This window comes from Plecotus auritus (assembly GCF_963455305.1).
Source record: "Plecotus auritus genome assembly, chromosome: 14".
NCBI lineage: Eukaryota > Metazoa > Chordata > Mammalia > Chiroptera > Vespertilionidae > Plecotus > Plecotus auritus.
In genome coordinates, this window is record NC_137780.1 from 1,611,270 (window position 1) to 1,626,859 (window position 15,590).

Here is a 15,590-nt window from a genome sequence, read left to right on the forward strand (position 1 = left end):
TTGCTTGTTCTTTTTTCAAACATCACACATCTTGGTAAAGCATTTCATTTAGAATTTGGGCCCCTGGTGGCAAAACAGAACGCAAGCGATCGGCCGGATAAAACTGCATTTTTCGCACATTTTTTTTTTTTTTTAAAGAAAACATTTTGTTTTCGTATTTATATCTTCCATGTGTTTTTTGTTTTTTCTTCATTTACCCTTTCATTTTTGTATTGAACGATGATCACACCGAGTGTCTTTTTTTTAAAAAAAAATTGCTATTTTCTGTTTTAGTGAATAATGTATTTCAGTACCATGTAGAGAAACCACGTTTAAAAACATTTCTTTTCAGGAAAACATCAGACTGAACTCCTTAAGTGTCCATACACTGGGGGATCCTCTTGAATTACTAAGTGATAAAGCCCCTAGTGCACACCCGTTTTGTGAAGATGGGGTTCGCTGGAGCCGAGTGCGGAATCTCAGAGGGAAGGCGGGGAGGGTGGGAGGGTGGGTGGGTGGGTGGGATCAACCAAAGACCTTGTAGGCATAGATGCATCACCCATGTTCACAGACAGTGGGGTGCTGAAGGCCTGGGGCCGGCTGGAGGGGGTCAATGGATGCGGGGGAAAGGCGGGCATAGGTGATACTTTCAACAATAAAAATTAAAAAAAAAAAAAAAAAGATGTGCTTCGGGGCAGCGGGGCAACCTCAGCGCCCTCCGCTGGCCTCCGCTTAGCCAGCACCACCTGCCCCCACGGCCCTCACGGCACTGTTCACTCTCCTTCCTCGTGGGAAAGTAGTTTTTGTTCTTGCCACAAGCATCCGACCCTTGACGTTGGCCTTTCCTTCCCGGTGTTCCAGACACGCCTGTGTTTGAAACGATAAATATGGAGCACGCTGGCCGGCTGCCCAGCTGGTTGGAGCATCGTACGGCCCGCCCAAAGGCTGTGAGTTCAGTTCCCAGACGGGGACCCATATAGGAGGCAACTGATCAATGTTTCTCTCTCTCTCTCTATCTCTCTCTCTCTCTCTCTCTCTCTTGGGGCCCATACAGGAGGCAACCGATCAATGTTTCTCTCTCTCTCTCTCTCTCTCCCTTTCTCAAATCAATAAAAAATAAAAAGCATATCCTCTGGTGAGGATTGAAGTTTTTTTTTTTTAAAAAAAAGGATAAATATGCACAAGTATGTATTTAGTGACTCGAATGAAGGGGAGGAGCAAAAAGAGCTCTTGTGGATCATAGCTTGGCGGGGGTAAGTCCGGTCGAATCCGCCCGCACCCCTCTGGAAAAGAAGGGCGGGGCGGGGCGGGGCGGGGGGTAGATTGGAAGGCGTGGACGGGTCCCCACGTTTCACTGGGGTAGGGGAGTGGGACGTCACCCGCTGGCGTCCTGGCTGGCGTCCTCCCCCTCTGCCCTGTGCTGTCCCGGGAGGCTTCACACATGAAAACGAACTGTTTTGGTCAACAGACGAGGCGTGACCGGTGGATATTCACCTGGTGGCACGTGTAATTCCAAAGTTTTGGAATCAGCACATGACGCGTGAGATATGTTAACGCGGATCGTTTGGCATTCCCGGAGGCCTCTGACTCTTTTGTTGCCACATTGCAGCGGTGAAGGACATGTCAGGTCACCATCGGCATCTACTTCTGCATGAAATTCTTGGTTGCCGTCATAACCGTAGGTCACGTCGACGTGCGCAAATTTGTCATCTGAGAGAACATGACACGGGGAGGATTCTTTTATGCTCCAGAGCAAAGACACCCCCGTTAAATGCAAACTCCTTCACCATCCAATCGCTGGCAAAATCCCCTCCCTCCCCCCCCCCCGACCCTGCGCCCCCAGAACACGGAGTCAGAGGGAACACCCCAGCTCCCCCCATGGCTTCTTTCATTCTCCCTTGACAGCTTTGCCAAGGACCCTGGCGTGTAAATCCCCACGTGGGCGGGGGGCGGGTGTGTGGGGGGGGGGGGAGTTGGGTTATTAGGTTAATGTCTGTCCTACTCTCTGAACTGTGCACCCCATGAGAGCAAAGGCCAGTCCCGTTGGGATCATCGCCCAAAATCCAGGTCCTCCCCTAGAACCTGTCACGAGTCGGGGGGGCTCGACAATTACCGCTTGAACTGATGACCCAGTGGGTGATGGGTCTGACAATGTTTTGTTTTCTTGCTTTACCATTTCCATTGCCTTCGAACACGGCCTTCTCGGTGTTCTGTGTCTCCAGCTATGCGGAACGTTCATTCTTTGGGGACCCCAGGCCTTATCCTTCCCCGACTTATGTTCCATTATTGAGAATAAACCCTCCGAGGCAACTCTTAGGGTCACCTCGCCTTCTCGCCTGTACTGACAGCGATGTGGCTGGCTGGTAAGAGCATCCTTGCAGCCAATTTTAACGTAGCCACTCGTTTGTGAATGTGCCCGCCATGACGAAGCCCCGATGATGTGTAAGGCACTGCTGTCCCAACCAGGGGGAGTAGGAAGGATCAGCCTTTAACAAGCAATAGTCTAGCAAGGAGGCAGACCCAGCCATGACTCAAAGAAGACGTGGACACGTGGGGCTAAGATTAAGCACAAAGATATATGGGAATCAATAGAGAGAGACATCTATTCAGGTTGGAGATGGGGGGGGGGGGCGGAATATTTCTGGGGAAGGAGACTCTGTCTGCATTTTCATTTTAGTTATTTGTTTATATCAGGGGTTGGCAAACTCATGAGTCCACAGAGCCAAATATCAACAGCACAACGATTGAAATTTCTTTGGAGAGCCGAAAACCGACTTCTGCGCGTGGGCCACGAAGTTTCAATCGCGCTGTACCTGCGCGCCCGCACGTGGTATTTTGTGGAAGGGCCACACTCAAGGGGCCAAAGAGCCGCATGTGGCTCGCGAGTCGCCGTTTGCCGACCACCGGTTTATATCGAATTTACTGGGGTGGCATTGGCTAAGAACGTTATATAGTTTCTCCCGGCTGGCGTGGTTCGGTGGCTGAGCGTCGACCTATGCACCAAGAGGTCATGGTTCGATTCCTGGTCAGGGCACACGCCCGGGTTGCGGGCTCGATCCCCAGTGTGGGGCGTGCAGGAGGCAGCCGATCCAGGATTCTCTCTCATCGTGGATGTTTCTCTCTCTCTCTCCCTCCCTCTCCCTTCCTCTCTGAAATCAATAAAAAATATATATATATTTTTTTAAATTATATGGTTTCAAGTGTCCAATGCTACAATACCCTCATTCACAGCTGGTGGGTATGTACAGCCGCTATGGGAAACAGTATGGAAGATCCTCCAAAAATTAAGACATCCAAGTCTCCTGACCCTTCCCCCCAAGGACGCTGGCTCTTAAGATTTGGAGAGAATTGCTCCTTAAAGTGCTTTTCTGAAGCGACACAGCTCTCCCCGGATAGGCAAACTTACCACATGGTGGCTTGGTTGTAGTAGGAGCTGTAACAGAGGAAAAAACAACACTCGTGTTAGAATTTCTCTGCTACAGCCACTTGGGGGCAGGGATGGGGGTCGTGTAGAATCTACCGAGTTGGGGGTTCACGGATCCCACCGGATTCGAAGCACGTAGGACAGGGATTGAGCTCAACACTTCAGATGCGATCAGCGAAGGAGCGTGTTCCCTCACACGTCTCCGTGAATTCACCCCATTATCACCACCGTTGTGATCACGTTACTAATAAAGCGTTTTCGGGCACACGTGTCGCACAGCCCAAACATACTCAAGGGCCTCATCCCTTGATTTATCTCAAAGTAGAGTTATATCATTACTAGAGGCCCGGTGCACGAAATTCATGCACGGGTAGGGTCCCTAGGCCTGGCCGGCGATCAGGGCTGATCAGGGCCTTCCGGCTGCTGGCTGGGGCCTTCCTTCGTTCTGAGCCGCCCCCTGGTGATCAGCGCACGTCATAGCAAGCGATCGAACTCCCGGTCTCCCGTTCAAACGCCCAAGGGGACACTTTTATATCTACACTAATAAAAGAGAAAGATGCAAATTGACCATACCTTCACGACGCCCACCAGCCCATCAGGAGTGCGTATGCAAATTAACCCAACAAAGATGGAGGGTCCATTTGCATACGCAGGCGCCACGCAGCCGGGGGCAGGGCGGGACGCTTGTGTCGTCGCCATGGCAACGACACAGGTGTTCCGCCGCGCCCCAGCCTCTCAGGGCCTCTGGGCAGCGTGGGAAGGTGGGCAGGAGGAGAAAGAGGTGGCTCCGGGGCCAGAGCGGAAAGGCGGTGACGGCAGCCAGGGAAAGGAAGGCCCATTCCCGCACGAATCTTCGCGCATCGGGCCTCTAGCATATAGATAACCTCTGGACACGTTTGTTGAAAACAAAAAAATCAGAAACGAGGCAAGAGCGGCTTCACTCTCCAGCTCGGCCTCGGTAAGCTCTTTGCGATACATCGCTCTCTCAACCCGCCAAGACGCATCTCGTGTGAACGAAGGACTGGACAGGACTGAGTGGGAATGTGCTCTGTGGGGTCTTTGAGCTGAAGAATCGGTGGGAGGCGGTGGCCTCGCAGGCTCGACCCCAGTGATTACGGACAGGCCCCCCCCCCCGCTCCTCGATGGCCGGCCCGTTGTACCCTGGAGGTCCTGCCTCTGCCCACGGCCCAGGCTGTGTGGCTGGACCTCACGCCTCCACCGCTCATCACCTGGAATGCCCAGCTCACGGATAACCTTTTTTTTTTTTTTCACGCCAGTACCTAACCCTACTCTTAAAGGAGCCTTCATCTGCTTGCATCCATTTTCATCAGGAACACGACTCCTCGGGGGGGGGGGTTGCTACTACAGGGACACATGGGTAATTACATCCTCCGAATTCTATACACGGTTCCCTGGTCCCCTCGGCTGCCATTCCCGCCCTCGGGTCGACGAGCCTCCATTGAACTCCTCAACGGAAGCCCTCCCACCCCGTGATGGCGTCCCAGGCGGGTGCGGGTGCGGTGGCTGCGTGACTGGGGGTGAGACTGTCACCTGTGGTGGTGATTGCTGTAGGGCTCTGAGTGGGTGCTGATGTGTGGGTCGTGGGGACCGAACCTGCAAGGAAATGAACAGAAGAGTGCATGTTAACGCGTTGGCCAGGTCGGAGGACGAGGGGGGAAGACTCTTGAGCAAGGAGGGGTCTCCTAGACACCCCATCTTTGAGAGTGGGGGGGCTCCTATCACTTGACACTCGCTTGTTTACCAAACAAGATCCTGAACCAAAGATGTATCTACACGTGGACCTTTAAGAGAACTAACAGTCCTGCCGGGCCGGCGTGGCTCAGGGGTGGAGCGTCCACCTAGGAACCAGGAGGTCAGGGTTCGATTCCCAATCAGGGCACATGACCGGGCTGTGGGCTCCATCCCCAGTGTGGGGCGTGCAGGAGGCAGCCGATCCAGGATTCTCTCTCATCGTGGATGTTTCTATCCCCCTCTCCCTCTCCCTTCCTCTCTGAAATCAATAAAATATATTTTTTTTTTTTTAAAAAAAAGAGAGAGATAGAGATAGAGAGAGAGAGAGAACTAACAGTCCGCATCATCGGAACGCAGCGTTGTATACGTTGAGAGCCTTCATTGCTTGCTGGGTGTCTTACCTGGTGTCTGATCCTCAACCTCCTCCCTCTCCCTCAACTATATTTACTAACCAGGATGCCAGTTACTCTCTTGTGCCTTTCATTCCCTACCAGGCTTTTTATGCCCTCCGTCCTATTAAAAACTAAAATAAAAAATAAAAAAAGAGAGAGTATCATTGTACCCATTTCACAGACGGGAACACTGAGACACAGAAAGGACCAGTGCCGTGTGCCGATCCGTAACCCAGACCCCCCACCCCCCCCACCCCCGCCGCCACCTCCCAGACGCCGCGGTCCGACCTGAGGAGTTGCTGGTGCTGTCGGAGGTGGTGCGTGTGGGTGAGGCAGCGGGGCTGCTGAGTGCGGGGCTGGGGGTGCCTGCGGGAGAGGTGCCGGAGGGGGCCGTCGCCGCCGCCGGAGGGGCACCTGCAATCAGAACGGCCGTCAGCACGGTCCCCGGGCCCTGCCCTTCTCCCTGCCAGCGTGGCTGGGATGAGTGAGGCCGAGCCCCGCCTCCTGCCATCCATCGCTCCTGTGGGCCCACAAGAGACGCCTTCTGTGGGGCGAGGAGGCCCCGCGAGGCTGTGGGAGGGATGGACGTCAGGGCTGGCGACTCGGAAGCTAGGTGTTTAGTCACCAGCGCCCACCTTTTCGATGAACCTGGCCCGGCTGGTGTGGCTCAGTGGTGAGCGTCCACCTGGGAACCAGGAGGTCACGGCTCGGTTCCCAGTGTGGGGCGTGCAGGAGGCGGCCGATCCATGATTCTCTCTCCTCATGGATGTTTCTCTCTCTCTCTCTGTCTCCCCCCACCTCTCCTTCTCCCTTCTTCTCTGAGATCATTACACATATATATATTAAAAAATAATAAAAATTTTTTTAACCAAGAGAAAGTGAGCTCTGGCAGCGGCCCGGAAGGTGGACCGCCCTGCCCTCGTTGTCTTTCTCCTGATCCATTCTGCTCATCTCGTCTCCTGGCTTCTGCTGTCCCTGTCCCGCCTCCACTCCATTAAGAAATAATAATAATAATAATAATAATAATAATAATAATAAAATCCACTACGGCACCAGATTGAACAAAAGCAGGGAAGAGTGAGGAACCTAGACCCCAGGACCTGGGAGGAGGCCCCCCCCCCACCAGCAGAGAAAGGTTTCCTCGCCTTCCACACCAGAATCTGGCCCAGGGGTCCCCACCCTTTCTTTGGCCACGCCCCACCTAAGCATCGCCTTCTTTTAAAAAGCACGTTAGGCCCTGGCCGGTGTGGCTCAGTGGATAGAGCGTCGGCCTGCAGACTGAAAGATCCCAGGTTCGATTCCGGTCAAGGGCATGCACCTTGGTGGCGGGCACATCCCCGGTAGGAGGTGTGTAGGAGGCAGCTGATCGATGTTTCTCTCTCATCGATGTTTCTAGCTCTCTATCCCTCTCCCTTCCTCTCTGTAAAAAATCAATAAAATATATTTTTTTAAAAAAATTAATTGATAAAAAGCACGTTAGCCCGGCCGGCGTGGCTCAGGGGGTGAGCATCAACCTATGAACCAGGAGGTCAGGGCACGTGCCTGGGTTGCGGGCTCCATCCCCAATGTGGGGCGTGCAGGAGGCAGCGGATCCGTGATTCTCTCTCCTCATCCATGTTCCTCTCTCTCTCCTTCTCCCTTCCTCTCTGACATCCATAAAAATACCTTTAAAATAAAATGAGAAATAACAGGGAAGGAGCAGAGGGAAGGGTGGCTAGTAGATGCCTGTCACTGGGGCAGCTTTGCACTCCCCAGGGGTCCGACAAAGGGGAGACAGACAGGAAAGTGGGGGCAGGAGCCGGGGGTCGGGGGGGGGGGGGAGGGAAGACGGGGGCGGGACTAAGGAAGGTGCTTACTGTCCGTCACACCTGAGAACCAAGGGAAGTGGCCCCCGCGAGCTGGCGAAGCGTGGGGACCCTTACATCGAGGCTCTTGGCTCACGGCTCGCGCCTGGCTTCCCGGCCCGTGGCCCACAGCCGTGCGCACCCCACGCCCAGTGGACCCCGGGCCTACCCCCAGCCGGATGCTGAACGGGCAAGGCCCCCCCCAGCCCCCCGTCCCCCGGCCACTGGCTGCACAGAAACCCCAGCTGCCCTTCAGGATGGGACTCGGGGGAACCGGGGCCTTAGAAAACGCAGGGATGTATTCCACCCGAATAAAAATCACGCCTTCTCCCGTGGGCGCGGCCCAGAAAAGCCTCTTTCCCCGGGATCTCGTCAGAACCCCGCCCGCAGCGACACCCAGCCGGGGAGAGGGCCCCCCGCTGCGTCTCAGGCCCCCTCCCCCGAGCCGGCGGTGGCATCCCGCACCCCGTCCTCTCACGCCTCTGCCCGTGCCCCCCACGCGTGAGCCCGCCCACCTGCTGTGCCAGGGCCGCCCGGAGCCTGGGTGCGTGCGGGGGAGGGAGTCGAGCTGGGTGTCTGCGGGTCTGCGAGGGCGGGAAGTGCAGAGGTGGGTCCTTCGGGGAGAGAGGGACAGCATTCCGTCAACGCCCCCCACGCGGGGGAGGGGGGTACAGACCAGGAGGGGGTACAGCGCACGTGGCTCTGATGGCCAACCCGATTCTGAACCGACCCAATCTACTAAACCCCGTGTCTGCCCGTATGTAATTATTTTAGTTAATTTTTTAAAAATGATGCAAATGGCCCGGCCGGCGGGGCTCAGGGGTTGAGCGTCCACCTAGGAACCAGGAGGTCAGGGTTCGATTCCCGGTCAGGGCACAGGCCCGGGTCGGGGGCTCGATCCCCAGTAGGGGGCGTGCAGGAGGCAGCCGATCCATGATTCTCTCTCATCATGGATGTTTCTCTCTTTCTCTCCCTTCCTCTCTGACATCAATACAAATATATTTTTAAAAAATGCCAATGTCCCTGGGTCGGGGAAAGGGGATCCGAATAAGAAAGCTGGATTATGAATCCTCAATGTGGTGAATTTTTTAAAAAATAATTTATCTCCCAGTATTTCCTGACACTGAGAATCTGGAATCGAACAAGGACAGATGCTACCTGGGGGGCGCAGCCGAGGAGGGGGAGACGGACAAAGACCTAAGGGGGGGTGTTCCGGCCTCTGTGGGCTCCAGGGACCAAACTGTGGAGGGCCTGGGGGGGCCAGGGGGCACCAGAGGAAACCCCCACCTCCCACCCCCATTTTACTCACGCGGTTTCCCTCCCACAGCCCCTCCCCCATCAACGTGCATTCGTTACTCCGGCCCGTATTTCACAGACACCGAGGCGTCCCGTGATTTGCACACGTGGATAAAGTCACATAGAAACCGACAGCCCGGTTTCATTAAAGAAAAGCTGTGGCGACAGCGTTAGAATTAAAAACGAAAAAGCTAGGCCGGCGTGGCTCGGGGGTGGAGCATTGACCTCTGAACCAGGAGGTCAGGGTTCGATTCCCGGTCAGGGCACAGGCCCTGGTGGCGGGCTCCATCCCCGGTGTGGGGCGTGCAGGAGGCAGCCGATCCATGATTCTCTCTCATCATGGATGTTTCTCCTTCTCCCTCTCCCTTCCTCTCTCTTTAAAATCAATTTTTTAAAAAAAGACAAGTTCCCCTCATCCCGTTTCAGGGGACATGGGTGCCAACCTGCCAGGTCCGTCTGACTGGCACTTTCCGGGGGGCTCAGGGATGTCGCTACGGGACGATCCCTGGCACCAGGCGCTGGCGTGGCCGCCGAGGGACTGCTGCTCTCCGGCTCGGAGGTGCTTGCGGGTGAGAGTCGCGTGGTGCGGGCAGGTGAGCGGGAAGTTGCGGGCTGAGCGGTGGGCATTCCTGTTGCGTTCCATCCTGTGATGTCACGGGAGACGGAGGAGGAGACAATAAGTAGATGAGCCACACCCTGAGACCTGGCCACAGGGGAGTCTCGTAACTTCCCAGCCATCGGGCCGTGTAAGCCATCCATACAGCCACGCGTGCTCCCGTGCACACGCCATCCACGGGGGATGCATGTGTGTAGGCCGCGTGTGTATGTTTGGAAATGCCTACGCATCTGCACGCAGGCGTATAGACCAGTAGGTGCCCGCAGGGGTGGAGACGGGGTAGAGAGACTCCGAGGAATGCCAGGCAGAGAGCAGAGGCTAAAGAGACAACACTCCGCAAAGCCATCTGGTTCAGGAGGAGGAGGCACCGGGCCTCAAACCGTCAGTGACCCCAGGACAGACTGGTCCGTGAAGAAAAGAAGAGAGAAAGACGGAGACTCGACATTCATGCTGACTTTTTAAAATATACACGGAGTGGCCAGATGATGATGACCTCTGAACCCATAATCATCTGGCCACTCAGTGTGTGTGTACATATATATATTAGAGGCCTGGTGCATGAATTCGTGCATGGGTGGGGTCCGGCCAGCCTGGCCAGGGGGAGGGGGCATGGGCGGTTGGCCGGCCTGCCTGCTGGTCAAATTCCCAGTCAAGGGGACAATTTGCATATTAGCCTTTTATTATATAGGATATACATGGAGTGGCCAGATGATTATGCGTTCAGAGATCATCATCATCTGGCCACTCAGTGTGTGTATACATATATATATTAGAGGCCCGGTGCATGAATTCGTGCATGGGTGGGGTCCGGCCAGCCTGGCCAGGGGGAGGGGCCATGGGCGGTTGGCCGGCCTGCCTGCTGGTCAAATTCCCAGTCAAGGGGACAATTTGCATATTAGCCTTTTATTATATAGGATATACATGGAGTGTCCAGATGATTATGCGTTCAGAGATCATCATCATCTGGCCACTCAGTGTGTGTGTGTGTGTGTGTGTGTGTGTGTGTGTGTGTATTTTTTTTTCAGAGGCCCGGTGCATGAATTCGTGCATGGGTGTGGTCCGGCCAGCCTGGCCAGGGGGAGGGGACATGGGCGGTTGGCCGGCCTGCCTGCTGGTCGAACTCCTGTTGGAGGGGACAATTTGCATATTAGCCGTTTATTCTATAGCATATACACTGAGTGGCCAGATTATTATGTGTTCAGAGATCATCATCATCTGGCCACTCCATGTACATTTGGCTCAGCTTTATCCTTAGAGACGCGACCCACGACTCGTTTGCCGTTGTAGGTTACACTAACGGTGTTGGTGTTGGGGTTCCAATGACGTCTTCCGCTGTGAGGAAATGTCCCCACATCCTCTCTGGGTCGCTGAACCCCTCTCCTTTGTTAGATTTGAGTGACGGGGACCAGAAGGCAAATCGCTCCCAATCCCGCACGCCCGTGGCGCTGTCCCCGCGGGACGAGGAGCATCCGTAAAGGTGGCTTCTGGCCACGCGGGTTCAGGCCGGGGTGGAGGGTGGAAGGCTACCCAGGCCTTCATGGCCCCCCCCACACACACGTCCCAAACTGGGGCCAACGCCCCGGTTCTACCGCTAAGAACGTCCCTGAGGATCAGAAAACACGCGTGCACTGCCTGTTCTCCGCTCTCCCCGCGCCCCCCGCGTGGGACACGCTGTGGGTGTCCAGGGAGAGACGATTCCAATTTGCACATTGGGTCCCGATGGGAACGTGCCTGGCTTATCCCGTGGGGCGCGTGACAGCAGCCAGGGCAGGGGTCCGGGTGACCCGGGCCACAGAGGGATGAGCCGTGCAGCGTGTTACACGTTCGCTCCCGCACCGCCCGTTCCCACCCCCCGGCCAGGCCCGCAGGCGCGGAGCTGCGTCTAAGCCAGCCGTGGGCAAACGACGGCCCGCGGGCCAGATCCAGCTGTTCTATCCGGTTCTCTTGCTCTCCCCTCCGCTCCTTTACTTTGAATTTATATTAGTTCACACAAACACTCCATCCATGCTTTTGTTCCGGCCCTCCGGTCTAGTTTAAGAACCCATGGTGGCCCTCGAGTCAAAAAGTTTGCCCACCCCTGCGGCAGGAAGCGGTGTGCTCACTGCTCTGTGTATTTAGGAAACGTCTCTGCCGTGTCACCCAAGGATGCCATTCTCATGCCAGATCTTTGTTGGAAAAAATAGAAGAATGTGGCCCAGCTGGCGTGGCTCAGGGGTTGAGCGTCCACCTACGAACCAGGAGGTCCGGGTTCGATTCCAGATCAAGGCACATGCCCAGGGGTTGCGGGCTCAGGCCCAGGAGGGGACGTGCTGGAGGCAGCCGATCCAGAATTCTCTCTCATCGTGGATGTTTCTTTTTTTCTTTTTTTTTTTTTAATATATTTTATTGATTTTTTACAGAGAGGAAGGGAAGAGGGATAGAGAGCTAGAAACATCGATGAGAGAGAAACATCAATCAGCTGCCTCCTGCACACCTCCTACTGAGGATGTGCCCGCAACCAAGGTACATGCCCTTTGACCGGAATCGAACCCGGGACCCTTCAGTCCGCAGGCCGACGCTCTATCCACTGAGCCAAACTGGTCAGGGCTCATCATGGATGTTTCTATCTCTCTCTCTCCCTCTCCCCTCCTGTCTGAAATCAATAACATATATATTTTTTTTTAAAGAAAGAAGAAAAATACGCCTCTTTGCAGATGCGGGAGTGTTTGGCCACCGTTGGCATGTCTCTTTGCTTTTATTGTTAGACATGAATTTCTATTTAGTTACGACAGTGATGCCTTTAATAACCCAATGCTCAGAACATGGCTCCTGAGCCCCGTTAGAACGGCACGTTATAATTATTAAGTCGGAATGGTCTTGGGCCGTGACTCTCCCGTTTCATTCGTACCGTCATCCGCACGATTGATCAGGAAATCGATGGCGCGTTTTCAATAATGGCAACACGTACGGGCTGCGATTTCCTTTTCCCCAAATGCGACCTGTGGTTCCCCTCTCATTTGGCACGCAGTAGGTGCGCATTTATTTCCCCAAATGCGACCTGAGGTTCCTCTCTCATTTGGCACACAGTAGGTGCGCATTTACTTTCCCCAAATGCTACCTGAGGTCCCTCTCTCATTTGGCACAAAGTAGGTGCTATTTCCCCAAATGCGACCCGCGGTTCCCCTCTCATTTGGCACACAGTAGGTGCGCATTTGTTTCCCCAAATGCGACCCGAGGTCCCTCTCTCATTTGGCACGCAGTAGGTGCGCATTTATTTCCCCAAATGCTACCCGCGGTTCCCCTCTCATTTGGCACGCAGTAGGTGCGCATTTATTTTCCCAAATGCGACCCGCGGTTCCCCTCTCATTTGGCACACAGTAGGTGCGCATTTATTTCCCCAAATGCGACCCGCGGTTTCCCTCTCATTTGGCACGCAGTAGGTGCGCATTTATTTCCCCAAATGCGACCCGAGGTCCCTCTCTCATTTGGCACGCAGTAGGTGCACATTTATTTCCCCCAAATGTGACCCGAGGTTCCCCTCTCATTTGGCACGCAGTAGGTGCACATTTACTTTCCCCAAATGCGACCTGAGGTTCCTCTCTCATTTGGCACACAGTAGGTGCGCATTTACTTTCCCCAAATGCTACCTGAGGTCCCTCTCTCATTTGGCACAAAGTAGGTGCTATTTCCCCAAATGCGACCCGCGGTTCCCCTCTCATTTGGCACACAGTAGGTGCGCATTTGTTTCCCCAAATGCGACCCGAGGTCCCTCTCTCATTTGGCACGCAGTAGGTGCGCATTTATTTCCCCAAATGCTACCCGCGGTTCCCCTCTCATTTGGCACGCAGTAGGTGCGCATTTATTTTCCCAAATGCGACCCGCGGTTCCCCTCTCATTTGGCACACAGTAGGTGCGCATTTATTTCCCCAAATGCGACCCGCGGTTTCCCTCTCATTTGGCACGCAGTAGGTGCGCATTTATTTCCCCAAATGCGACCCGAGGTCCCTCTCTCATTTGGCACGCAGTAGGTGCACATTTATTTCCCCCAAATGTGACCCGCGGTTCCCCTCTCATTTGGCACGCAGTAGGTGCACATTTACTTTCCCCAAATGCGACCCGAGGTTCCTCTCTCATTTGGCACATAGTAGGTGCGCATTTATTTCCCCCAAATGCGACCCGAGGTCCCTCTCTCATTTGGCACGCAGTAGGTGCGCATTTATTTCCAGCCGCTACGTGACTTAAATTGAACTTGTCACAGGCTCAGGATGCTTGTCAAGACAACATTCAGGCGTGGCCTTCGAGTCTGGAAATGATTAGTACCAAATACCCGGAAAGTCTCAAAATGTTTCTCCGGACGGAATATATGTCTTCTGTGTAATTTTGGGTAAGATGCTCTCTAGTTTTCTCAGAGAATTCCTTACCCTGTTTTTTAACTATAACGCCTTGTGATCGAACTCGATTCATTTGGAGGGTTAAAGATTGTACACGAGACTGGAATCCCGCCCCGAGTTTAAGAAAAGCTATACTTCACGCGCGATGACGCACACAAATAGTAATGCGTTCGGGAGGTTCTCCAAGGTCCTACCTTCTGAGCAGGCGTATTAGGAACAGGAGAACGTTCTATTCGTGAAAGCATGCCCTTCCGCAGAGGTCTCATTGGGTAGTGACGGAGAGGTTCTATCAACGTTAAAGATACCAACTTGGCAACAACAAAACGAAATAAGCCAAAAGGGAAGATGCATGCTTACCAGTCGTCGAAGCACCTGGGTTGTTTTCTGCAAAAAAGGAAAACAAACATCTCTCAGAAAGTCTCAGGTTTCATACGTACATATGTAAGTATTAGACTTATACATATATGTCTCCATAGCAACATGTGTGTGTGTGTGTGTATATATGTATATATATACATATATATGTATATATATACATGTATATGTGTGTATATATATATATGTATATATATACATATTTTATATGTATTTCTTACATATAAAATCTCTGTCAGTTAACATTCACAAAGTGGCAATGGCTCAGTACCTTTTACCCCAATGGAATGCCATCCCTTCTCTTAACATTCTCTTTACAAAGTCCAAGTGTGTCAGAACTACGCTACACGTTTTTGATTTTTCAGGTAAAAGAAGAAAAATAATAGGATAAAGGGGAACTATTCTATTGGGACGCATCGCAAGCCTGCAAAAGACTTGGGTGAGTTTTTCCCCCATGCATCGTTTATTGGGGGGGGGGGGGTGGGTGATGATTAGTTATTGAGTACCTACTGTGTGCTAGACAGTCTGCCACCTTCTAGGCATGTCCTAGGACCAGGACGGAGCGATTCGCTGCCCCAGATCGACTCCCTTCAGTATGGAATTTGGACCAACACCAACAATAAAAGTGCCGGAGAGCAATTTAGACAATGGGCCATGGCGAGGAGGTTGGATTTCTCCGGAAGGACGCACGCCGTTGGCTCTGGGGCGCGGAGGGGAAATCGGACGGAAGGCTTGATGGCAGAGAAGAAAGGGAATATGCCCCGTCGCCCGTCCGGGCTCCATCGCTACCTCCACAGACCACTGCGCTCCGTGGGTCTGATGGGTCGCCGCCACCCCACGTAGGGAGCGTTCTTTGTAAGGAGGAGTGGAAATCCGCCACGTCTTTGTGATGGAGACGAGGAGAAGAATGCCGGGGCCAGGGGGACGCTGTTTCTTTTTCAACATGAGAGCTGTGACTACGAGAGGAAATGGACCCCTCGTGTTCCCACCTGGAGTCCAGGGCTGGGGCCCGGGAGGAGCCTGCAACCGAGGTACGTGCCCACGCGCCCCCGGGAACCTCCCGCACGTGAAGTGAATGCCAACTGGTTATGGCGTTATTTTAATCCACGTTTTGGAAGGGAGGGCGAGAGAACAGGATAAGTTAGTTATCTACGTATCTCTACCTTTACCTATCTCTACCTTTACCCATATATCTTCACCCGTATCTACAGTTCTATCTCTAGTTACATCTGTATTTCCGGCTGTCGTGGCTCCATAGTTAGCATTTCTCCAAGTCCCTGAATCTCTCCGGCAATAAAACTTAGCCCCTGGGGAAAACAACATCTTTATATAGAAAAGCCTAATATGCAAATTGTCCCCTTGGGAGTTCGACCGGGAGACCGGGAGTTCAATCGCTCGCCGTGACGTGCGCTGACCACCAGGGGGTGGCGCATAATGAAGGAAGGCCCCGGCCAGCAGCCGGAAGGCCCCGATCGGCCCTGATCGCTGGCCAGGCCTAGGGACCCCACCTGTGCACAGATTTCGTGCACCGGGCCTCTAGTA

At 53.8% G+C, this 15,590-nt stretch overlaps 1 protein-coding gene across 1 annotated transcript in view; it reads right to left on the minus strand.

Moving 5' to 3' along the window:
• The window catches only part of PTPRC (protein tyrosine phosphatase receptor type C), an 82,123-nt gene that overhangs the window by 29,798 nt on the left and 36,735 nt on the right, over positions 1-15,590 (minus strand). Inside the window, exons 3-8 of the mRNA XM_080651067.1 lie at positions 14,031-14,057; positions 9,131-9,331; positions 5,836-6,117; positions 4,955-5,017; positions 3,386-3,412; positions 1,474-1,689 (exon numbers count right to left, since the gene is read on the minus strand). Coding sequence (XP_080507193.1) covers positions 1,474-1,689; positions 3,386-3,412; positions 4,955-5,017; positions 5,836-6,117; positions 9,131-9,331; positions 14,031-14,057 — 816 coding nt within the window. The remainder of the gene's footprint in view (positions 1-1,473; positions 1,690-3,385; positions 3,413-4,954; positions 5,018-5,835; positions 6,118-9,130; positions 9,332-14,030; positions 14,058-15,590) is intronic.